The sequence below is a fragment of the Symsagittifera roscoffensis genome, chromosome 1 (assembly GCF_963678635.1).
Source record: "Symsagittifera roscoffensis chromosome 1, txSymRosc1.1, whole genome shotgun sequence".
In the NCBI taxonomy this organism is placed as follows: domain Eukaryota; kingdom Metazoa; phylum Xenacoelomorpha; order Acoela; family Convolutidae; genus Symsagittifera; species Symsagittifera roscoffensis.
In genome coordinates this window covers 28,238,428-28,262,913 of record NC_087062.1, presented here as the reverse complement: position 1 = coordinate 28,262,913, position 24,486 = coordinate 28,238,428, and the positions used below count along the sequence as shown (strand labels likewise).

The 24,486-nt window shown below is 35.9% G+C and overlaps 1 protein-coding gene across 2 annotated transcripts; it reads right to left on the bottom strand.

Annotated features, from left to right (window-relative positions):
* Positions 1-5,691: 5,691 nt before the first annotated feature.
* Positions 5,692-23,714, bottom strand: LOC134842193 (uncharacterized). Of its 2 annotated transcripts, none has more exons than XM_063858417.1 (12): positions 23,381-23,714; positions 20,157-20,270; positions 11,611-12,058; positions 10,358-10,501; positions 10,101-10,213; positions 9,677-9,827; positions 9,046-9,250; positions 8,026-8,285; positions 7,590-7,849; positions 6,994-7,246; positions 6,313-6,461; positions 5,692-5,936 (listed from the first exon to the last, which is right to left on the bottom strand). In XM_063858417.1, exons 1-12 carry the CDS (start codon positions 23,495-23,497, stop codon positions 5,712-5,714), a joined length of 2,439 nt encoding a protein of 812 aa, XP_063714487.1. In that variant the 5' UTR covers positions 23,498-23,714; the 3' UTR covers positions 5,692-5,711. The 2 variants fall into 2 exon arrangements, with proteins under 2 accessions (XP_063714487.1, XP_063714496.1); XM_063858426.1 differs by lacking the exon at positions 23,381-23,714 and adding an exon at positions 21,063-21,109.
* Positions 23,715-24,486: the final 772 nt, after the last annotated feature.

The window sequence follows — 24,486 nt, the reverse complement described above, 5'->3', positions numbered from 1 at the left end:
AAAAAAGTTGCTTTGTTGTTCATACAATATTGAGAAGGTCACACCTTACTCATTTTTGATGGTCTATACAAAAGGTTCTTCTGATAAAGTTTGCTCACTTAATAAATCAGTCGTCTTAGCGTAATTTTTCTAAAAAAAACCAGAGAGACTCAATCCAAGGCCTGCAACTTTACTGGGACATTTTTAAAAACACTGACCTCTGCATTTTTGCTTCGAATTCTCTATTTCAAGATTTTTTTGGAAAAAAAAATTTCTTTGGTTTCTAGTCTGTGTTCTGCTCTCTGTTTTCTGGTTAATTATAGGGGCACTTAGCATAGTGGTAAGGCGTCCACATTAGAATCATCAGATCGTGTAATCGATCCCATGCCATGGCAATGATAGTGTGTGAGGACGAGCTCTCACTTGACCTCTAGCTTCAGGTCTACCACAACCTGACCAAATTTGGCTGCAAAAGTGGTACCAGGTGAAAGTTTTAGACGCACAAAAACGGCCTTGAGTCGAAAAAAAGAGCTTCGATCAACAAAATAACACAGTCTGGAATGTGGGGAAATAATACAAACGGACTATCCTCGACAGGACTGTTAAGGCCTACTGATAGCTCCTCTACAATTATTATTATTAATTGCAGATATTGCCTAAATTTTTGCTAAAAACTGAACTCTGATGTTTTCATGAAGTGCTACGATGCGTCATGCCTAATCAGAAAATTTTAGAGCAAAAATCTTTCACAAGTCAACGTAGAACTTAACGAAGTGCAGATTTCCAATAAAAAAGAGGAGTTTAAGGTTGATGAACGCTTTTTTTCCAATAATCACCACCAAACTAGTAAAATTGAATTTTGCTAACTTAATAAAAAAAGCAACACTGTTCAACAAAAATCTAAAATTAAAATTTTTTGAAGTTTTGTTTTTTCTAAATATTTTTTGACGCACACTCTCTTTTAAAACTAGCAAAATTTTGCTCTAATATTGCAATGAAAAAGCTTTTTAACGATTTTGATGAAAAATTGGCGCCCAAAATTTTAAAAAAGCATTGTTTTATAAGTGATTGCGTCAAAATTTTGCAGAGTGCTCATACACCTTTTTTTTTCCGCAAAGTTTATGATAAAAAAACTAGTTTGACCTATCAAGAATACAAATTGTTGTGGTCTCTTAGGATTTTTAGGAAACAAATAAAAAATACTATGATTGACATATGATAAAAAATGAATATCATTTTGGAGTATGCAACCAAAAAAATATAAGATAGGATTCAATTTTTATTATAATTTATGATGATTGAACAAACTCATCTAAAAATTTTTTCTTAACTTGAAATGAGAAGGATACAAAAAGTTTGTTAATAGTGTTTGTAGCAAATGAAATCGTTTATACACAAAATTTAAATTTTAAAAAAAATGTTACTTTTGTGTAAATTTCGAGTTATTGTTTCAATGAATCTATAAAATCATAAGCATCTGAACAACACGCTTGAAATAACTATCGCTTGTTTTTCTTTGCATATTGCAAAAAAACTTTAAATTAATAGAAAAATAGAACGAAAGTAAAAAAAAAACAGAAAAATCATTAATTCTTTAACACTCTGAGACTAACATTGATGTGAAAACACTTACAAAACGCCGGCACTAAAAAATTGAATTGCAAGAAAACTTTTTCCTGTCAATCGATCGATTGGGTCTAATCTATTAGAAGTCAATTAAAAATCACTATTTTTTGTTCTCAGTAAATTCTTTGCATCAATTTTTGTATTAAAACAAATAATGTTGATTTTTCACATTTTTTCAAAAAAAAAGATTCTAAAACCTATCCAAAACGCCCAGTTTTCACTAAAGTTTGTTCTTAAACTTCTGTTTTTACTTTTACGCGAAAGAACTTGAGTTCCTGGTTTAGTTTTTTGCTCCTAAAATTAAGTTCAAGAAATAAGTTTTAAAGTTGTGAAAGTAGAGAAAGTAATGGGCAATACTTTAGTTTTTTTTTGCCGTACGATTGGAGCTTTCTTGGGATATTTTTAATGCAAAGATGTGATGAAATCAGCCTTTTTTCTTGTAATTTGATATTCTCTGTTTTAGCTGGTTTGATTAAAACATACTGAATTGAATGTTAAAATGAGTTTTTTCTGTAAAAAAATTTGAAATTAATTCAACAAAAACTTGTTCAAAAACGTTATAGGGCAGTCGTTAGCTTGGTAGCTTTGCACTTATCAGCTGTTTTGTTTTTGCTTCTTTTTTATAACTACATAACCGGGTATGAGCCTAAGGTCCTATCTAAAAGATTTCATCTTAAATATTCGAAACATTTTGGAAAAATTCTCATCGATTTCCCATTGAAATCTTAGAGTCTATATTTTTTTCTCAAATTGTATTTTTTGCATCGGTGCTTGTAGCCCGTACCTCCTGTGCATGTTGCTTGTAGATGCTCTTGCAAAATACAGAAAGCACAAAAACTGGTGTAAGGTTTCAATTGTAATAAATTTTTGAAAGTTAAAGGCAATCAATTTTTAGCCCTATTACATTCAAAATTGAACGGAAAATATTTTAGACTGTTCTCTAAAAAAACTTTGAAATTCACAGAAAAGTTTTTTGGAAGAGATGTTTTTGTGCATAATTTCTGTGGCGTGAAATGTTGGCGCTAATTGCACAGCAACATGCTAGGCGTCTTCGAAAATGACATTAGAAGGGGTACCTAAAAATAAGCTGTATGGTAAGAGTAGTAACTGCTTGAAGTAAATTAATATTGAACCTTTCTTTTTGTTGATTTTACACAAATAAGTTTCAAATTTCCAACAATTGCTTGTGAATAAAAGAAAACTGATTCAAACGCTAAATTTATATCATTATTAAAACTACTAACATGTTTCAGAGCAAGACAAAAACCGTTAAATGGAATATTTGAATCAATTGACCCTCCCCTACCCCCCCCCCCCCCCAAGTGACCTAGCGTAGACTGTCCTTCCTGAGCATGTACTAAGTCTGAAAGTTAAGTCTCTACGAAAATTGAATTTCATACAGATGCGCGTAATGTAATTAATTTAAAGTTTGGATGTCATTTGTATTTTAATTGTCTACAAAATAGCGAAATCGAAGTTTTAATTATATTTCGATAGTAAATGCTGTTATGCAGGTGATATAACATTCTCTTCAAAATTATCTGGTGCAAAGTTTGTTGATCCTTATAATTGGTTTCAGTTTCAGGCTGGAGAATCTAAAAGAGTTTTTCAGGGTTTTATCCGCGCTAAATTCCATCATTTTCGTTAGTTGCTAGTCATTCTGTGAAGCACAAAAAACAACTTCACCCGCACTAGAAATTCAAGGATAAGATTATTATGGATTTTCATTGTCAGTGTATAAAAAAAGTTAAAAAAGTCAGAAAAAATCTATTTATTTTAATCTATGAAAAAGAGATTGCAATTCAAACTACATCCAATTTTAAAAACAGTCAAGGGATCTTGTTAACAATTCGCCCAACCCCCCCCCCCCATCTCCCTAGTTGCAACAGGGGGGAAACTCCTTACAAGGTACCAAATTCGTATATGCTTAACTGTTCAATGCTTTCTTTATAGGGTGGGGGGGGGGGGGTAATTCGTTTATTCGTTACAAGGTACCATAGGGGGAAATAGTTAACAAGATCCCAGTCAAGTCCGGATCTAGGATTTTTTCAAGTGGATTTTCAAAAAAATTTCAAAATTTTTGTTGACATTTTTTTAAGGTCGACCGAATTGATTTTCCAAACTCTTCATCTCCTAATTCCTTAAAAAGACCCTGTTTTGGACAATTTTTTTGCGCTGCGTTTTAAGGCACTTTTTGGACAGTTTTGACCGAAAATTGTTAATTTATAGCGGGCTAGCCCCTCAAAAGTAGTATATAATGGCGCCCAAGGCTACCTGAGAAAAATTTTAGGGTCCGCCAGCGAAAAATGGAGTTATTAAAATAGTACCAAAAGAGGGACCCTATGAGTAGTCAGGTGGTCGAAACCCTGAGATAGGGGCGTCAGCCCCTCCCCCTTAATTCGGTAATCAACACAGTGCAGTATACTCAAATCTTAACAGTTGCTTTTGGCTTAATACATGTTACATCAGATAAAACGAGATTCTCGTTTTTTCGTTTCTCATTTTTTGCTGATCTTTTTTTACTCTCACTGATCCAACTTACGTCCTTTACACTCTCTCTATCATATAAAACTCCCCCACGTGTCCCAACTTTACACCCCCTCGCAGCCCGTGTACATACCCCCTCACGTTTATTCACACCCCTCCCCCTTTACACTCCCTCCGCGACACCTCCTCGCTTAAATCCTCAGTTTATCGCTTCCCCACCATCCCCATGTTTACACCCAGCGCTGGCAACGCCTAGCTTACATCCACGCACCCCCTCCGCGTACACCCTACACCCACCCCAGCCCCCTTCCGTGTACAAACCGCTCCTCTGTACATTCCCCCGTGTACGCGATTCCCTTACAACCCCCTTTCGTTTAAAACCCCCTTGCCGCGCTTTAACCCCACAACCCTTTTTCCACATTTACGGGTTAATCGTTTCCCACTTTTGCTTAACCATAAAATTTAAAAAGTTTTCTTCTGTTTTTCTTTTTTTTATAGATAACCAAATTGAACCTCCGACATCGAATACCATATTGTTACTTGAAAATTTAATTTAAAAAGTTTAAAAATTAGCATGACTCCTAAATAAAAAAAAATTAAAAAACTGCGCATTCTTAGGTAGGTAATCGTTTTTTTTATGTACAGGGGCTGATCTAGGATTTTCTCGAGGGTGGGGGTGGGGGCTTATTATCAATTTTTTCTCAGGTCGACCAAATTGATTTTCCGAGCTCCCTCAAGACACTAAAAAGACACTGTTTGACCAAACTTTCTGAGCGCGCTTCCCCCTCAAAATTAGTAAATATAGGCGCCAAAGGCGCCTCTAAAAAATTTTTAGGGTCCGTCAGCCAAAAATGGATATCTCAAAATAGTACAAAGAGGTACCCTTTGGCTCGGCAGGGAGTCAAATCTCGGAGTAAAAAAGCGTCCGCCACCCCCGCTACCCCTACCTCTCTAAATCCGCCCCTGATTTTAAATTAGTTTTGTAACAACCATAGAATTATCTGAAAACAGTCCGATTAGAAGTCTATCCGAATTGGCAAAAAAACCATCATTTTCAATTAATTCACTCCTAGGAATTGCCGCGAGTCTGAGGGCAAACCCGAGTTTCATATGGTAACATGAATGTATTGATAACCGAATATGTTTTCCAAAATACCTGTTTTGTAATTTTTAGCTTCTAGCTAACTAACACACCTTTTCATCACAGGCCTTGGTTTAGAATTCAATCTTGGCGTGAAAAGTTTGAAATACTGTCGGTTTTTGGGAGGACTTCACTGAAATAAAGGTCAAAATAACGCAGATTCTCAGATCAGCTACCTTTCTTCTTTTTCTCTGAAATAATAAGTTAGCGACAAAAAAAAAAGTATTTAACCTAAATTCGGGGTCTGCCAATCTAATTTGAGTGCTTTCTGTGTTCATGTTTTGATAGTTTGGAATAATTAAGAATAAGGCCCAGTGGTAAAAAATAATTGACCAACGATTAAAACACTCCATGATTCCCTTCCTCGGCCCTGATGTGATGGATTCAAAAGTCTACATAAAAAATTCATAATTGAAATTATCATAAATTATTGCAAAAATGGAATAAAAATTGCACAATAATATAAGTAATGGTTTAATTAGCACTCTGAATTAGAACACTCGTGATTTGGCAAATTTGTGGATTGGTTTCTTCCGCCGAAGTTTTGCTGCAGGTTAAAATCATGCACTTCTGATTGTGTAAATGGGGCGTCAGTCAATTGGCCGAAAGTAGGTGGCAGCGATGGGGACTCAAATGAGCTTGATTGATTAGCGTTCGTCTGGTTCGTTTTTCGGCTAGTTGCTTGCATAGAATGAGGTGAGACCTAGAGGCATTGAATGAACTGTTCCAGACTTTAATCAACTCCACAAACTATTCCAGTTATAAATTTCCGAAGATTCTTCTTTTGATGGTAATATAAATGATAATTTGGAAATATAAGTCTTCGAAAATTCTTCAATTTTTGGTGGTATCATTATTGACCTCACAACGAGGAACCTTACATACAAAAAAACTACCTATAAATTTACCTAATTTACCTCAAGTGCATCCATTAGTCGATAAACATAACATGCTTGGTATGCTTCGATTAGCCTGTATTTTTAAGTCCTGAAACTTCCGTTGTCGAAAAATTAACAATGAGCGCGTCCGTGGTTTCCAGATGAGCTTGAGTGAGATTAAATGTCAGATTATCCTGTTACCTGGGTTGCTTTTGATTGTTGGTTGCTGTTCAAATGTGAGTCGCTGACATATAGTTTCTTGCGAGGCGAGATGCCGTGCGTGGTTGGGCTTCTAGGTGATTCGATGTGGCTGCTGACGTCATGATCTATCGTTATGGTAGGAGCTCGGTCTGAACAAAAAAGACACGGTAAAAGTTACTGAAATGTTTTTTTTCAAGTTTTCAAGAGAGTTTATTAATTTATATCTACATTTTTTTGTAACTATTGTTGATGTTTTCACTGCTCGGTGAAACAAACTGGTTCTGAATTGGTTTATTTGCGGAATGGAATCTTATCTTTTTCTCTTTTCAGATAGATATGTGATGTGTCGTCATGCACACAAAATCACCATGAATGTCATACTAACCTTCATATTAGAAGTTTGCACATATAATAAGTTTCATACAACTATAGAATTAAACTTATCTCCAATAATTCTCTATTCGTGGCTTTCCTTTTGATAATGACTGTTTTGATGTTAATTTTGTTTCATTATTTTTGATAAGTTATCGAGAAAATTTAATGTTTTTATAGTAATCCGTTATTTTCAAGATTTTTTTTCCAGTCGTATGTCAAATTTTTATCTGCAGACGGTTTTTAGTCATAAAAATAACATTTTGAGAACGGTGTTTTTAGCGCACAATACAACCAATTTCAGCTAACGTAATTTGGGCAAGTCTGATCTCGGGTCCACTTTGAACTTTGACCTTACAGACGCCGGGGTCAGTTGTTCCCAGTGAGATCTTCTCCTAGTGATTTCGGGTGACGAAAGGTGCTCGTCGGGAGTGATGTCATCGCCTTGGTTACTCTCCCCGCTTGGCCGCAACTGGAGAGTGACCGAGTGTTGACTGTCTTCCGAAACCTGTTTGGGTACTCGACTCCTCGGATGGGATCTCATGAAGTCCGGTGGGCTGACCTATCGTCAAAACAGTCAACCTCAGGGAATGTTAAAACTTTTCGCTTTATTTTTTAATGCACTTCTCTAGTTATTAATGTGCTTCTTCAAGTTTATTGTGGGTTTTTAACATTGGAATTTAATTCTGTCAGTTTTATAGCAGAACCGAAGACGCTTTTAATGTTAGCAAAGATTTAAAAGGATTTCCGTATGCACTGAGTGTAATTTGGAAAACACTTATGATTTGGAAAACATCTGTTAATCTACTAAGTTTTAAATTGCTGTCTATTTTTTTCTTTTTTTTTCAACATATTTCTTCTTTTTCTTACGGAGGAACGAAATTTCAATTATCTGTCAAAACTACCTCTAGATATATAGAGCTGCAAGAAGACCCTCCCTGCCGGTTTCCACAGTAATCCGAGGGATCCAGGAATCGAGATCCGGACGTTGAGGCTGCGGGCGCGTACAAGTTATCGTCTGTGTCAATAGATACCGAGAAGGGAGTGGTGGTCACGTGATCTCGGATGGAGGGAGTTGTGACGTCACAGGAGAGGCTCGGATTGTTGGTAGCGTATTGGTGTCGCTTTGATTTCCCGCTGAGAGCCATTGACAAGGACAGGTTGCCTAAAATATTTATTGCAGCTCAAATCTGAGGAGAAACGCCGAGGATACATCTGCTAATCAAGACATGCTATTTGAAGTGACGTTGAACTCAAATTGTTTTGTGCTCATTCTAATTAAATCTTTCGAACTCCCGAAGTAAAATTTTTTATTTGACCAGCTATCTTCCAAATCGTTACCTGACTCGGGTTTTCGACTGTCTGCTTTGTTAGGACCACTGCCCATTTTCTTTCTTCTGAGCCTTCGGCCGAGTGGGTGGAAAGAGGGCACTTCTAGACTGTCCATTCTCCGAACGGACACCGTGTTGGATCGGGATATACTATGTCTCTCGTATCTACATGGAATTGCGCCTCGCTTCGTGATTGGCTGATAATCTGAGCCAATTGCAGATCTCTCCAGGTTGGGGTTGGAGTCAAAACCAAATTGCGAGGGAGAGACACTGAACAAAACAGATCTAAATCAACCTTTTTTTTCAATTTTTTATATAAGGCTCTGTAGCCAATTTTTATCGGCGTCGTGAACAAGCTTTTACTCGTACGCGTATTTGGTTTGAGTCAAAAAAAACTATGATGATTAGTTCCGAGCTGTAAAAAATGATATTCCGGATATGGAGTTAAACTAAACTGTAATTTACGTTCATTAGTTAAATTTAAAAAAAACATAGGTAGTTTAAACATGGGCGGATCTAGGATTTTCTCGAGGGGGGGGGGCGGATTTTCAAAAACTTTTCCAAAATTTTGACGACCTTTTTTTATAGGTCGACCAAATTTATTTTTCGAGCTCTCCCAAAGCACTGTTTTGCCCCTATTTTGGCAAAATTTTTTGCGCCGCAGGCAAATTTTTGAAAAAACAATCAAAAAAGCCGTTTTTGGGCACTTTTTGAAAAATTTTGACAAAAAAATCGCGTTTTTTTTGGCGCGCGCTCCCTCTGAAAGTTAGTATATATTGGCGCCAAAGGCGCCTTTAGAAAAATTTTAGGGTCGGTCGGCCAAAAATGGATTTCTGAAAAAGTATCAAAGGGGGGACCCTTTGGGTCGGCAGGGGGTCGAATCCCTGAGGGAGGGAAGCGTCCCCCCCCCCCAAATCCGCCCCTGAGTTTAAATAAATTACAAAAAAAGTCAGCAACGTTTCTTCGAAATTGTACGGCAATAAGAAAATAAACTTTAGCTAGTTCTCGTCTGTTTTCAAATCACTCTGACCTGTGTCCGTTAATAGGATCATGCGTTGGTCCTTTCTCAGGCGACTCAGTAGTCACTACCCCATCCTCTCCAGAACCCCCTTCCACTCCTTCAGACCCCATTGAGGGTTCATCATCACTCACGTTTGCAGCCTCCTCCACCCTCTGTTGTCTCTTCAGTCCCATCAGGGTTCTCCTTTGATGTGTAGCCTGATGTACTAGCATTCCTGCGAGATAAAAAGTATAAACAGATCATACATTAGAGGCGGTTGAAAACGGGCTCAAAATTCTAGGGCGTTCTCGCATTCTGATTTCATTTTGATTGGGCATATTTTGAATTTTAGAGTGAATGCAATCTAAGTAGCAAACAATTTATAATTATTATTTTCATTAATAAAATTTTATTGAACAGTGATTAAAAAACAGACTCTTTTACAAATATGGCAATTCAGACCACAAATAACGAACAATTTTACTTCGAGATTTTTTCTTATGAAATTGTTTTCATAATTGTTCATTAATAAAAACTGCTATTTGCTGCAATCATGTACTCGTCCGATTAGATAGAACTGGGATGACTTAAAATAAAAATAAGTTTAATGGTAAGTTTAAATTTATATATCTTGATAATTAGAAACAAAACGTTCTCAAACCTGGTCTGTGAACATGCGGCGAAGTGTTCGATCTTTCCAACATGGGTGGGGCTCCTCGGCTGGATGTCGACTTGGTAGTGGGGTAAATTAGAGGGGAGTATGGCAAATTGTCGTTTTCAGAGATGTCACTTTCAATGTCGTCTTTAGTTTCCTGAAACAGTTTTTCAGGTGAAGAAGTAAACATTTGAATCAGGCCAGGCAAAGCTTCACAGTAATTCATCACAGGATCATCACAGTAATTCTGAATTTATTGAATTTTTCGTAATCAAACAAAAAGACATGAGGTAAACGCAACAAAGAAGCATGACCGTAGAAAAATCTACCATCAAATAATTCCATTCATCGAAAAACTAGCGTTACAACAGCCGAGAAAAAATCATCAGAAAAAATCACGAATCCAGTAAAGGTTGCAGCGGCATCTGACCTCTAGAGATGGGAGACTGAACTCGTGAGCTATGATTGAACTGTTTCTGGAGTTCAGCCCTGGTGACCTCAGTGGCCTCCCAGTTGCAGAGGGAGTCTCGTCCTCTCGTCCAGCTGAAATATATAAAAAATATTTCACAAGAATTTAGAAAAACAAAGTGATTAACGGGCCACAAATGATCCATGTAATGCTATGCACATTCATTTCTGCTGATGAAATTCATTTTGGGATGGATTATCATTGAAGCATAAGAATACCTGGTGGGTTTGCTTCGTTCACTCGACACTCGAGTGTTTGTGTACCCTTGTCTTCGCTCTCGCCCCTGGAGAGAACGACTACTGAGTAGTTGCTCCCTCGAGCGGACACTGAAGAGAACACACTGCCTTGGTCCGATTCGCGGTCTAAAAATTACTGACACTTCAAAAAAAAATTTGCCCCACGTTCGTAATTACAAAGTTTCATTTTCTTAGACTCACAGCACTTGTAACTTTTTTTTCAAATTTTACAGCTCAATTTACGTTTTTTTGATTGTTATCTTCGAATCAAAATCAAAATCTGAAATTTTCGAGACTGCTTGTTTTTTTAAATTAAAATGACCAACTAATTCCAGGGCGGTTATGGCATAAATAATTGAGTTATGTCAAAAGAACGGTTGTGAATAATTACCCGCTACTAATAGACGAAATTAGAGTTGGTATATTGATGGTAAGCTGGACGAAAAAACTGAGGACACTGTAATCTCTATAGTGGACAAACAAGAGTTGTGACACTGCAATTATTGAACCGAATGAACAAAGGGTGAATATATTTTTAATGTACGCGTGTCATCATGTGTTCACGCGTGGAGTCACGTAGTATTCATGACGGGTGGGGTGGGTTGGTAAGTCGGCACTAAGTTTATTTGAAACTATCACGTGTCAGATCAACTTTTTCTGCAACATAAAGTAAAATTAAACCTTCAGATGTGGATTAGCTTTGACTCATGTATCTAGTCTTTTATAAGCCTTTTTTGTTGGTTAATCAAGCTCTATCAAAACAGTACAAACACCTTATTTTGCCAAAAATTTCTGCAAATGACTTTTTCAGCACTTTTTGGAGGGTTGTTATTAAAAAGAAAGCTGCCCACCAATTATATTATTTTGACACCGATGTTGGGGGGGGGGACTATTTGGGTCGTCGAGGAGTGGAATCCCTGAGGAGAGGAGAGGTTTTGTATCCGCTACTAGATCATAAGCATTTGTCTCTGATTTTAAACGACTATGATTTTCAACTAAAACTCATTATGGTGACCTTCATTAGGTTAATTAACTTACGAACAATATCTAAAAAAGACAAATTGATCCTATGAACACAATATTAATGCGAACAGATTGATGATAAACACACTACTGATGAATCTCAGTTTTTCAAACTTGCAACTGGAGATTTATAAAAACAATTTCAAGGTCAGAACAAAGAAATAAACGCCCAACTTGAAAAAAAAAGAAGAAAAAAATAGATTGATAACTACCTGAGTCGCGATTTCGCGAGTTGATAGGCATTGAATTCATCCTAGACAATTTAGCCCCTCCGTTCTCATTTGAACCCCTTCTTTTAAATGAAGAAGGCTCATCATCAGTTGACACCTGTGCATCTACCACGTGCACACTTATTGGGCAAGCCGAGTCGCTATTGAATCTCTTCGTGTCAGCTACGTGCCCAGCCCCATTTTCACCGGCGGCGCGACCCGCTGAACTCGTTGACATCACCGGTCGGCCTTCGATCATAGGTTTCACAATTGAAATTGGTCTCGTTTCGTTTGGTCGTGGATTGGCTGCCAGTGGCACAGGCGATGTTCGTCTGTTTGTCTGGCCTTCGCAATTGGTGGCGATCAGCGCTGTTGTGACCCCGGCGATATCATGGGGGTTGGCCTGAAGGTTATTTATGTCTCCCTGCTTTGCATTTTTCCCTTGTCGCTTCTAAAAACACAAGTCTTTTGTCTTCCGACTATATTCAAAAAAATTGGACATAAATTATGGCGTATTATGGCGTATGTTAATTTTGTTTTCGGCTAACTGGGGCAACTTCAAAGAAGTCTCATAGGCGGTAAACTGATATATCATAATAAAACGATTTCAGTCGTGATTTGGATAAACCGATACAAAAATGGGATTCAATAGAAAATCGGATAACGACAACGACTGATTTGAGTTTTACGACGCCAAGTCCAGAGACATTACGACGCCAAGTCCATTATCGTGATACCACGTCTTCAATTTCCACTACAAATAATTTAAGTATTTTAAAGGAACTTGTCTAAGGAATCCAACAGCAAGCGAAGCCTATAAATGCAGACAAGTTTTTTATTTTCCGTTAAATCAAATGAAGAGCGATACATCATTGCCAAAATTAGAAAATATCTATGGAAATTGCTACTAAACTTCACAAGGTTTGGTGTGCTAACGATCTGAAAACTCAGGATTTCTGTATCATCGATGAGCAGTTTTTAACTTTAAAAGATTTGAATGGTTGATTAACATATTGTGGACTGTAATCTGAGGTATTATGATTCATTTAGAAAAAAATGTTCCTCTTTTCGTGAAAAATTGTTAAAAAATAATTTTCTGTCTATTAAATTTTTCAGTGATAAGCGTGGTGGCAACAAACTGGGATTTTTGTGCAAAAACCGGCTGCTCTTACAGGGGACGGATCCGGGAGTTTCTCGAGGGGGGGGGGGGATTTTCAAAAAAAAATTGAAAATTTTGCCGACCTTTACTTTTAGGTCGACCAATTTGATTTTCTGAGCTCTGCCAGATCCCTATAAAGACCCTATTTAGACCAAATTTTCTGCGCCACAGTCGAAATTTTGAAAAAAAAATAGGCCAAAAAAGGCGTTTTGAGGCACGTTTTGCAAAACTTTGACAAAAAAGTTGCGTTTTTTGGCGCGCGCTCCCCCTCAAAAATAGCATTTATTGGCGCCAAAGGCGCCTTTAGAAAAGTTTTAGGGTCGGTCGGTCAAAAATGGATTTCTTAAAAAGTACTAAAGTACCTTTGGGTCGAAAAGGGGTCGAATTCTTGAGAAAAGGAACGTCCACCAAACCCCCTGCCCCCGTTCCTAAATTCCCCTTTCCTAAATTATCAAACTGATCAAACTTGAGCCAGTTGATAAAACGAGAGATGCACGGATGCGTTTAATTGAAATGATGAAAATCGATAACCCGGAATTGACATGTTATCAATTTGAGCATTATCAATAAAAAAGAATGTTTTCTCCGATTTTGTGAACTACCCTGTTTTTTACGTGATCTATTTTTACAAAACGACTTACTTGTTATCTACCAATTATGATGTTTTTGTACGCAATTTTTTAATTTTACTGAGCTTTTCTCAATTTCGTCTATTTCATTTTTAATGCGGCTTTGTTATATTCAATTGTATAAGAGATACTAATGAAGACAACAAGAGAAATCAGCATTAAAACGCACTAAAATTATTTTACATATCTTTAGTTGTAGCTAGAATTAAGAAAAAAAAACAGTAAAGAATAATACTTTAAAACGTATTGAAAAAGAAAACCTTCCAAAAGGTTTCTAATAAATTGCTTAGGCCTTTATTTGAATGTTTGAAGGTTTTATTCCCAAAACGGCCCTTATTCAATCTGCAAAAGTTGAACTTAAATTTAAAGGGTTATTCTTCTTATCTTTTAGTCACTCAAAAATTTATCGAAATTTTTAAAGCAGTTTTTTTTCGATACGGACAGTTTTTTAAATCTTAAATTTTTGTTCGAATCAGGGCTGGGAGGGCTTTAATATGATTTATCACTCTTACCAACCCGTTGATTATTTGTGTTAGCCGCTTTTGGTTGGAAAACAAACTAAGCCTGCTGGCGCTCACTTTATTCGCTCGCAATTAGACCGAAAATCAAAAATTTCAAATTGGTTTTTCTCGACACTGAGATACGTTTGGATATTTTTTGAATGTAGCTCGAATCATGGCTAAAAACTTTTCAGTATGATCTATCAGTCGACCCATTCCAAATATGAATTGTGTTACCTGATTTTGGTTAGAAAGCCAAAACAAAGAAAAAACTAAAACACCTGAATACAAAGTTGATCCAGATTTTCAATGATCGGAACAAAAAGGGAGAAAAGGAAATCAAAGGAGCCACCACTGGAATTAGTGAAAATTTATGGGGACACTATTACCAGGTATGGCTGAGCAGTGGTCACTGCAGAGTCATTCCTTGCAATGGCTTAACTCAAGGCTGCTATCAGCTCTTGATGCGTTTCGATTTTTCATTTTTTCTTTTGATTCGTTATCATCTTTTCTTACACTAAACAGCCGGCTAATTACCCCGGCCACGAAGGCCAATAATTTACACTAGCATATATTGAGTTATGATTCTATTTTTTGCACAAAAACGCGCATAGAGTAATTTTATGTTATTGAGGAAAAAAATGACCGGTTTGAATTAGATAAGAAACAAAACTAATCACAAGTTTTTTTTTGAAGTCAGAACAGTCCTTTTAAAATATCTTTTCTTTAAGCCAATGAAGTAAATTCATAGCTCATTGTCGCCTAATATAAAAAAGACAACTGGCTACTGCGCCTACAAATTAAAAAAATTGAAATTTAGTGTCGTTTTTTCTGCGTGGTGCAATAAACAGATCTGAGTGAAAATTGGAAATTAAGATTATTTGAGATACATAATAAAGTAGGCAAACTGGACGAAAATTTTTGAAGAGAAACGACAAAAAAAGCAAAACAAAATCATTGAAAAGGTAAAAAAAATCAAAAAAAAATTTTTTCAAAATAAACTTGCAGAAATTTGTTGATTTTTTGAAGTTTTCATTCCCAAAATGGCGCTAAAAAAATCTCCAAAAGCTAACTTTAATCAAATAAAAATGTATTTTATCAGCTTGAAATAAGCACAAGTAAGCTATTGTATTTTCCTTGCATAAATAAATCTGCTCACTAGTTTTTATCCCTCAAAGTTAGACGAAAAATCAAAAATGTCAAACTGGTTTTTCCTGTCACTGAAAAAGTTTTTTTTGAAAGTTTTTAATGCCATTCTAATCATGACTAAAGAGCTTTTTTTATGATATATCACTTAACCCAGTCCCATGATTATTTATGGTACCTAATTTTGTGTTGAAAAAAAATTTAAAAGACACCCGAATAATGGTTCGAACAATATCTCGCCTAAGATTTTAGCTCACGTATCAATTAGCATGTGGCAATTATACAATGCAGCTTTTAAAATCAAGGGTAGAATTTATATAAATCAAGCAGAAAACTTTCCAATTGCGTAAGCTATGTATCAAGTAAGGCTAATACCCCCCACCCTGTGATTGTATTCTAATATTGTGTTCAGTAGCGGATTGGGGCGGGGGCGGACACCACCCCTCAGGGATATGACCCCTTGCCGACCCAAAGGGTCCTCCTTTGTACTATTTTGAGATATTATTTTTTTGGCTGACTGACCTTAAAATTTTTCTAAAGACGCCTTCAGCACCAATCTATACTTAATTTGAGTGGCGAGCGTGCGCCAAAAAACGCAATTTTTTGGTCGAAATTTTCCAAAAAATGCCTAAAAACGCTATTTTTGGCCTGTTTTTCAAAATTTTGCTTGCGGCGCAAAATTTTTGGCTAAAGCAGGGTCCTTATAGTGATTTGGTAGAGCTCAAAAAATCAGTTTGGTCGACCTAAAACAAGGTCGACAAAATTTTTATTTTTTTTTTATTTGAAAATCCGCCCCCCCCCCCGCTCGAAAAACTCCTAGATCCGCTCCTGATTGTGTTACACATTTCTTATTGATAAGCATTAGTTTTTTCTACCAATTTAAACCAATTTTTCTAGAGTTTTTCGACGGAATTTTTGTATGGAAAACCTCTGTATGCAAAATTAGAATACTTTGTTTATAGTGTCTTCCACTTGCTCAAAAATTCAAAAACGGAAACCTAACCTTTAGTTTCAGATCGGTACTGGATACTTCCTCTTGTCAAAATTAACGCCTGATTTTTGACAAGCAATGGAACAACTACAGCAGAATTTTTCAGGGCCAATTCTAAGAAGTTTAAGAAGTTGAGTGATTCCTTGATGATGTAAAATAGTTTTTGATTCATTATAGTGATCTCATATTCTCAAAGTGATGTTTTTCTATAAGAATTTATTTGTCGTTCTAACCGATGAGTTCATTTACTCAAGAATTCTGGGATTGGAAACATGCACAAAGCTATTAAATTTATATTTATGAACCAAAAATTTGAAAATTTGCAATTTTGTGGCTTATCGAAAACTGCAAGGCAGTATAACAGTCTCGAAATGCAATTGAGCCGAAAAAAAACAATGTTCTTAACGCTGAAAGCTGATTATATTGTTTGTAATTATACTAAAACTTTGATAAGTAGTTTAAACCGAAATGGAGCAAAATAGCAGAGCAAAATTGCCAATTTTAAAAGATATTGTATGCGTTAATGAAAAAACAAACTTGTCCGAGCGCTGCGACAAAAATTTTTCTGAACGAACAATTATTTCGGCAGCCATCTAATTTTTCTCGGTATTACCTCAAATTAGTTTTCACACAAAATTGACAAATTTTCTTTAACGGAATTCCTTTATTTCAAATATCATCATCTTTAAGCACTGTTGATCTTCGGAACCGTTAAAAGGCTTCTAAAATTATAGACATACAATTACATATCATAAAAATTTCTAGTCAAACAGTTCTTGTTAAAAAAAATACTAGTCATAGAATTTTTATACACTTTTGCACATGTCAATCAACTATGGGATATTGTAGGAGATTTGTATGACCAGTATTTTTGTCAACCAGATTGAACAAGGATTATGTTGCTCCTCATTAAAATTTTTTACTGCAAAAAGAAAAACAAAAAAGACGCTTATAAAGTGCATGGTCTTTTTCTCCGATTACTTCCAGCACAAAGTTTGTGTGGAAAAGGAGAGCTCATTTGGCCAGAATATAAAATTAATACTTAACATGCAAAAATTTCAACATTAAAAAAAAGCAAGAAATTAGTTTGTAGAAATGAATCGCTGCGAGTAAAGCAAGCGTTCATGTTTTCATTTAAACGATCATATCTACTAGACCAGACTGCTCGTGTCAGCCGAATGTTCCGACTGACTATTAATTGGTCTCGACTTGTTTTTGGGAAATAAATAACTGAAAAACTACAAATTTTAGACTGATAACATCAGTGTTAAATTTTGAATCGTTTATCGAACTAACAAGATCAATTAGCTCGCCTAAATTCTATTTGGAACAAAAATGAGTGCGGATAATTTGCAACGCACAAATCATTCGCATAAGGAAACAAAACTCAAAGTTTTATTCCAGCAGCAAAGCCCCACCTAAGTCAAGTGCAAGCATACGCGCTTGGCAATCCTAAGATTTCCAAAACTGTGTGTACGTCTATCTCGTGCACAGTTTCGCCTGGTACTAAAACTCGAGGTAAGACCCTATATAATTGATTATATAAAAAACTGATATTAAATGGCGGGAAGTTAATCAAAACCGTTTCATTATAATGCTCCATCATCACGTTTTAATCATTTGTTTTCCATAATACATGAGCTGCGAGCAGAGTGTCGGAACAGCATTTCTCTACAAAGCATTTTATTTGTTTAAATTGTTTGTATTCGTTGATTCATTGGATCACTCAAAGAGATGCAGGAATACAAAAAAGAGTACATCGAAATTTCACAATTCACAATCAAGCTTAAAAAAATGTGATTATGAAGTTTTTTAAACTTAAGGTTAAATCTTAGCCAAAGTTTCTAAAACTGAGAATTAGGTTTTCAGCTATAATGACATTAGCGACATCATCATCACTATTACCACATCGAAAGCAACAACATCATCGCTTTCACTATTACAGTTTTTTATTCTACTAGCGTCACCAACACCATCGCTATCATTGTTGCGTTCAAAGATCGAACTGTATGTTTATATGGCTCGAAAAATTGCGTGTGCATGACTGTAGTTTCCTAAAACAACAAGACCGCTCGTATCAGGTCGAAGCATTGAATCTTACGACTGCCCGATAATTGGTCTCGAATCAGTTTTGGTATTAAAAAATTGACAAACTACAAATTTTAGGCTTCGTTTATGGATAAGACCAATTAGCTTCCTTCAATTCACTATGTAACGATTATGAGTGCGGATAGATTATCACGCATAAATAACTCGCATATTGAAAGAAATCATCAAATTTTTATTCCAACAGCAAAGCCGCACTTTAGTCAAATGCAAGCATATTCGCTCGGCAGTTACAAGATTTCCGGATTGATGCCCATACGCGGTCAACTTTTCCCAAATTGGTCCGAATTAAAAAACCACCCAGGGCATTTTTATTCCTCACTTTCTTCGAAAGTCGGGACAAAAAGCCTATAAGCATGTTGAAATTTGGAAGTGAAAAGCTTTAACCAAAATGTTGCAGAATTCAGGAACAAATTTCTTAAATTGAAATTTTGTCGGCACGGGAATTGTGTTGCGGATTTCACGACGAAGTTTATTTTTGATTTTTTTTTATGAAAAAAATTTTCAGTTTATTTTTTGATTTTTTTTTGGAAAATCATCCTCCTACACACTATGTAAACCAAAGAGCATGTCTCAATCATATTAGGAACGATTTCTAATACGAATTAAGTCTCCGCTTATTCGTTAAAAGCACAAAATTTATCGCTCGTTAATTGTCCCAAATGGCAATCTTCACACCCCCATAACTTTACAAAAAATGATCACAAGTAATTTTTTTTGAGTTTGGGCTCAAGATGACAAAACTTTTCGAATGATATAGAAAAAATTTGTGAAAAATTGCTTGTTAAAAAGTCGAAATTCGTCCGGAGAAAAACCACCCCGAGCACAAATATTTCGTTACTTTCTTCGCAAGTCAAAGTTTTAGTCGGCATTTAGTCACCAGAGCTGCACCTTGTCCTGCAATGCATTTAAAATAAATTTTTGGGACGAGAAAACTTTGAAAAACTATAAATTTTGGACAATATCAAAACTCAAGTGTAAAATTTTGAGTCATACGAAATTAGACCAAGTAGCTAGCCTCAATTCAAACTAGATCGACTTTGTTGAGGGGTATAATTCGCCTCGCATAATTAATTTGCGTTAATTTTTCATTCTTATGGATAAAATGTTTAAAACACGCATAAATTATTCAAAAGCATGGTTAAATTGGCAGTTTTCAAAGTCCCAAAACTTCGCAAAAAATGATTGGAGATATGATAACCTTTTTTACATGAATTCAATATCTTCAATGGGTATAAATTTTTTTTGTTAAAAACTATTATTTTGATCGCCAAAAATTGAGTGAATAAAAAACACCAAGCATTAAAATATTGGAACAACTATTGTCTAGATGCGGATTCCATGACAAAGCCTTGTCCAGTTTTATCGGCGTAATCCGCAAACAGTTCGAAAATACGCAGCTTAGCATCGTAATATATGACCACATCAGCACTGAACTGAAGCAGGGAAATCTATAGCCGTGCAATTAGTAGAGAAACTTCCGACCTCATTATTAAGTGCAAAACATATGATAAACCTAAAATAGTTGCTCGAAAAATTGTTCAAAAAATTGTTCGAGCAGATCTAGGAAATTTTCTCAAATTCTTTGATAAAAAAGTCAGATTTACATCTCAGGGTCTAGTTGTGAGCATTTAAACTTAAATTGAAATTTAATAAACTAATAAACCAGCTACTGACATGGTGTCGTAATTTGTAAAAAGTTAAAAATCAATTATTTTTTTACACTCAGATCAGGCCAAATCGAAAGGGCTTTAATCGATTTTGACTGGAGCTCCTAATGGACCTGAAATTGCTTTTACTTGCGCACCTGGTTTTGAGGGAAATTTAAAGCCACTTCCGCAGACAAAGTTTATTCATTGAACAAAAAGAATTCATTATACTGAAAGTTTCAAAAGAGATAAAGTGCTTCAATTGAATCTTGAGAGTCACTTACATGACACATCTCTGTCTGATTTGTAGAGACAGTTTTGTTCACCTGTCTACCAATCTCTCCCCCCCCCCCTCAATTCTTCACTTACCAGTCTCCTCTGTTCCTTCTTCTGTTCCCTCTCCCTCTCCTTCCTCTCCAACTTCTCCATGTATTCGAACAGCAACTCCTTGTCCACATTCTCCTCCCGCTGCTTGTGCGACTCCTGAGGAAAAACACAATCATTGCCAGCTTTCTATCAAGAACTTTTCTTGGATAAATTAAGCAGCTCCAGCTTCTAGAGAAAGTAAAGAGTTATATCGAAGTTTTTCGAAATGCTATGATGTTAAATCAAATAGTGTGGAGTTTTTTGAATAATTCCGACGAAAAAAAATTCACTAGTTATTTCAAAACTGGATCTCAGCTATGCAAGTTTATTAGTGTATTTGAAACGCCAAAGCAATTGCCGATTAAGAGAGCTATCATTTTTTGATAATCAGTTCGCTACACGCTAAAATGACATCAGATTTTGTGCAAAAGATTGTAAAGCTGCAAGAGAAAACCTTCATAGATACTTTAAGTTTGAAACTTTAAAATTGAATCTTAAATTTTGCGAAGATCTTGCAAAATTCTGAACCAAAATTTTACCTAGTTCTTCATGCCTTTTTAATTTGGACCAGACAACGTCAAGTCGCGCCTCAATTTGCACATAAAATGAGTAAAATAGCATGCTACGTGTATTTAGAGTTGAAAAAAGAAAAAAAAACTATATACCAGACATCGAATCAACCGTGATAAAGAAAAATAAATTATAATGGTTGTTTAAGTTGTACTAAGTTTTATCAAACAATATAAGGAAAAAATCATGAGTGCTGATTTTTAAGCACTTGACATTTGGCTGCGTACAGTAATCATTCTATTGCACTTGGACGTAACATAAAACCATTTTAACTGCTGCTACCAATCAAGATAGACGGTACCTTATTGATACCATACATGGTAACTAAATGTACTTGACCTCCAAGTTCATGGTTCTGTCCTTCGGGTTAAGAAGTGACTCAGGGGCGTCCTGAAAGTCATAGTGAATTTTACAAAAAAAAATTAAAACAATCACGTATCACTAAATTGGAATAATCTGCTTAGCTGTAAATAATTTGAAACACGAATGGAAATCAATTGGATCCAACTAGCTATGAATCATTTTTTAAACAGCCTACAAGCCACATTGAATTCGGCCGATGCTCAAATAATTAGTTTGACCACGATTATATTAAGCTAGCCTTTATAATTCCGGCCGTCAAAAAATGGGTGTCAGGAAAAAGCAACAAAGGGATCAGTTTTTGCGAGGCGGGGTAGTAGTCGATTATTGCGGCAAAGTACACCCTCTCCCTTAACTCACCCCTATGTTTATGACTATACGTCAAAATCAAAAAAAACTAGACTTGAAATGAAGAAAAACTTTGTTTGTTAAATAACCAATTAGTCGCGATGCGTCGCAACATTTCATGACATAAGTTGATTTGAAAAAAAAACAGCAATTGTTTTTTTCCAATAAAAGGGTTTCCAATTTTTTTTGTGTAAAATTCAAAGAGAAAACTTCAAATTCCACTATATGGCGACTAGGAATAGTTTTTGCGAGATGATTGAAAACAAAATCGATTTTAATCGATTTTAAAGTTTTTGTTTTTTTTTTGGTATTTGAGATTGGAAAATTGTTCAATACTTTAGTATTTGGATTGAGAAAACGTTAAATTTTTTAGTATTTGAGATCGGAAAAAAATTCATTTTTTCAGTATTTGAGATCGGAAATATGTTGATATTTTCAGCATTTCAGATCGGAAAGCTGTTTTTTTTCTCTATTTGAGATCCGATAGTGTTCAATCTTTCACCATTTGAGATTTAGCTGTTGGCAGTAAATGAGATTGAATTACTGGACAGCTTCGCTGATGCATGAGCCACAAAAATAGATTTAAGTAGAAAGTTTAATTTCAAAACCTTTCTATATATGTCAGTGGAATCCACAAACCAAATGCGGATTCCGCTTAAAAAATCCGGACTCCGCTTACAAGTGCGGGTTCCGCAACAGCTCAACTTTAGTATACTTGTTTTATAATTTTTGTTTGTGGACTCCAGAAACTGTTCAGGGTTCCGCACAAACTGTTCCGGGTTCCGCAAATTCGGACTATTGCAGAATCCTGTTACAATTTACAAAATGCACAGTTCGGCTTGTTATGTTTTATATCTATAGTTAACGAGAAGTTCTTTTTCATTCACTTGGGAGTCGGAACAGTCAGGGCGGCTTATGCTTTTACGCTTTCACCGGACGAATTATATCGCGCGTTAGTTATCCCAATGTGAAATATAGTAGTCCAGGTAGTATCAAATTCAATCCGATATAACTTTAGAACAAACTTTGACAGGTATTTGTTTTAGTTCTGAGCTTTGTAAATTAATACCTTTCATAGATGTTAAAAACAAACGAAAGTTTTCTGGTGAAAAAACACAGATCCGAGCATAATCATTCCGTCACTTTTTTCAAAATTTGGCATTAAAACGGTGTCGTGTCGTGATGATCAGAGTCGCAGAGATAACAGCACTAGTGCTTGCCGATGCAGATTGAGCAAGAGTCCAGTGATTGTCCATTGCTAATTCGTCGATAAAACAATTGCTACTTTTTACCCGCGCTGATAGAGAGTTAGTTCAGGGTTGATAACGTGACAATGAACAATTGCTACATGTCATGCCTAAATTTTCGGATTATGTAGATATCTTCTGTCTAGAAAACCCGGAGTACACGTTTAATGAGACTTCGCCTTCCTCGCAAAATTTAAGTAAATCCGCAGGTGATTTCAAGGTTTCAATAGGCGATTTTTTTAGGCGACAACCATATTCGCGTTTTACCAATTCCAATAATTACAAATTGGAAATCTGTTTTTCTTAAATGCTTGAGAAAAAATATTCAATTTTAACGCATCTTGTACAAACTAGTTTCAACAAATAGAGAATTTTTATAGGATTTCCGGAGTTGAAGTCGAAGCTAAAAAAAGCGCAGATCCACTGAAAATTAGTTCCCCCTTTCTAGGAGGGGCGAGGGGAGCATAGTTGGATAGCTTTAAAGTGAAAGCCATGATTTCAAAACAGTCTTTTGTAATCGTGAGTGTGCATTCACACGTGAAGCATTAGCGCGTTAATTTCGTGAAAGCGAATATGATCAAAATTATTGCTGAAAACCGACTGCCAAACAATCCTAAGCAGTGTCAAGTGTTCAGCTGAGGAATTACGACCCTTGGTAACAATAGCTATTTGTCTCGTAACTCAAGTGCCATGTTACGTAACCTCTGATTCCATTTTGAAGCTGCAAGAAGACGACTCATCGTAAAGCGAGTCGCTATAGTTGTCATTAAGAGCCTGTTTTTGACTGAGGACATCCTGAAATAGTAAACTTTTCAGCATTTTAGCCCTGAAGGAAATAAAAAAAATTGAAATCCCTCGACTTCAGTGCGGGGCGCACAGAATTGACGCAATTTGAGAAGAAATACATGCTCATTCGGTTAATTTCTAGATTGCGTTTGGGTAATGTTGCCTCGCCTTTTCAAGCAAAACTTTTGGATCTAAGGAGACTCGAAGCTAGAAAAGTTGCCTTCTTAAGCCGCAGCGAAGTGATATAACAATGACTGGAAATACTCCTATAACTATTTGGCGCCGTGTTAAAATTTTTTCTTTGGTTTAGACAACTTTCTCTATCGATGAAGGGTAATGAAATCAATAACCAAAGGTTTCATGCTTGGACTAAATTGTTTTCAACAAATCAAAGATTTCTAGATCTGGATTGGTAATCTTGTCCGTCTCAATTTACTCCACGTGTAGACTTAAAATTACGCTTTCAGTGAATTTAACATTTGCAGGTTCTTCGCTGACGTGAACAAACCTCAAAGTGGAACGAGTGCGCCTCCTGTAAAAATGAAGATTCGAATGTAGACGGGTAGAGCGATTATTAGAGTTTGAAGCAAAAAGAAGATTGAATTTTTCAATCAAAACGAACTAAACTCTTGCAAAATTCAAAAATAAAAAGTCTAATTTCTTTGCAATCAAAAAAGAGAAAAAATTATGTAGCCCATGGGTTCTCAATATGGGTGTTGGCAAAAAAACTTACAAAACAAATAATTACCCTTTTTGCCACAAGCACTTCATCCAATTTTATTATTTATTAAGGGGTATTCACTTTTGGTTTAACTAGTCAGTAGGCTCTTACCATCAAAATGGCCAAAAACATTTTCCTGAGCCATCGAAAATGTTGGCTAGTTCTGGGCCAGGGCAATCAATCAAATTCAAAATTTAAAAGCTTTTGCTCGATGATCTAAGATGACAGCAACTTTGAACTACAAACCTTCATTAAAAGGAACTTTAACATCGGAGGGCACGCATCAATTACCAAGCTAAAC

Coding starts and splice junctions, on each gene's coding strand:
- LOC134842193 (XM_063858417.1), bottom strand. CDS start 23,497: ATGCTGAAAAGTTTACTATTTCAGGATGTCCTCAGTCAAAAACAGGCT. Junction 20,271..23,380: donor GCTTCAAAATGGAATCAGAG/GTTACGTAACAT, acceptor GTTTTTCCTCAG/GAGTCGCACAAGCAGCGGGA. Junction 6,462..6,993: donor ATCAGACTTGCCCAAATTAC/GTTAGCTGAAAT, acceptor TTTTTTGTTCAG/ACCGAGCTCCTACCATAACG.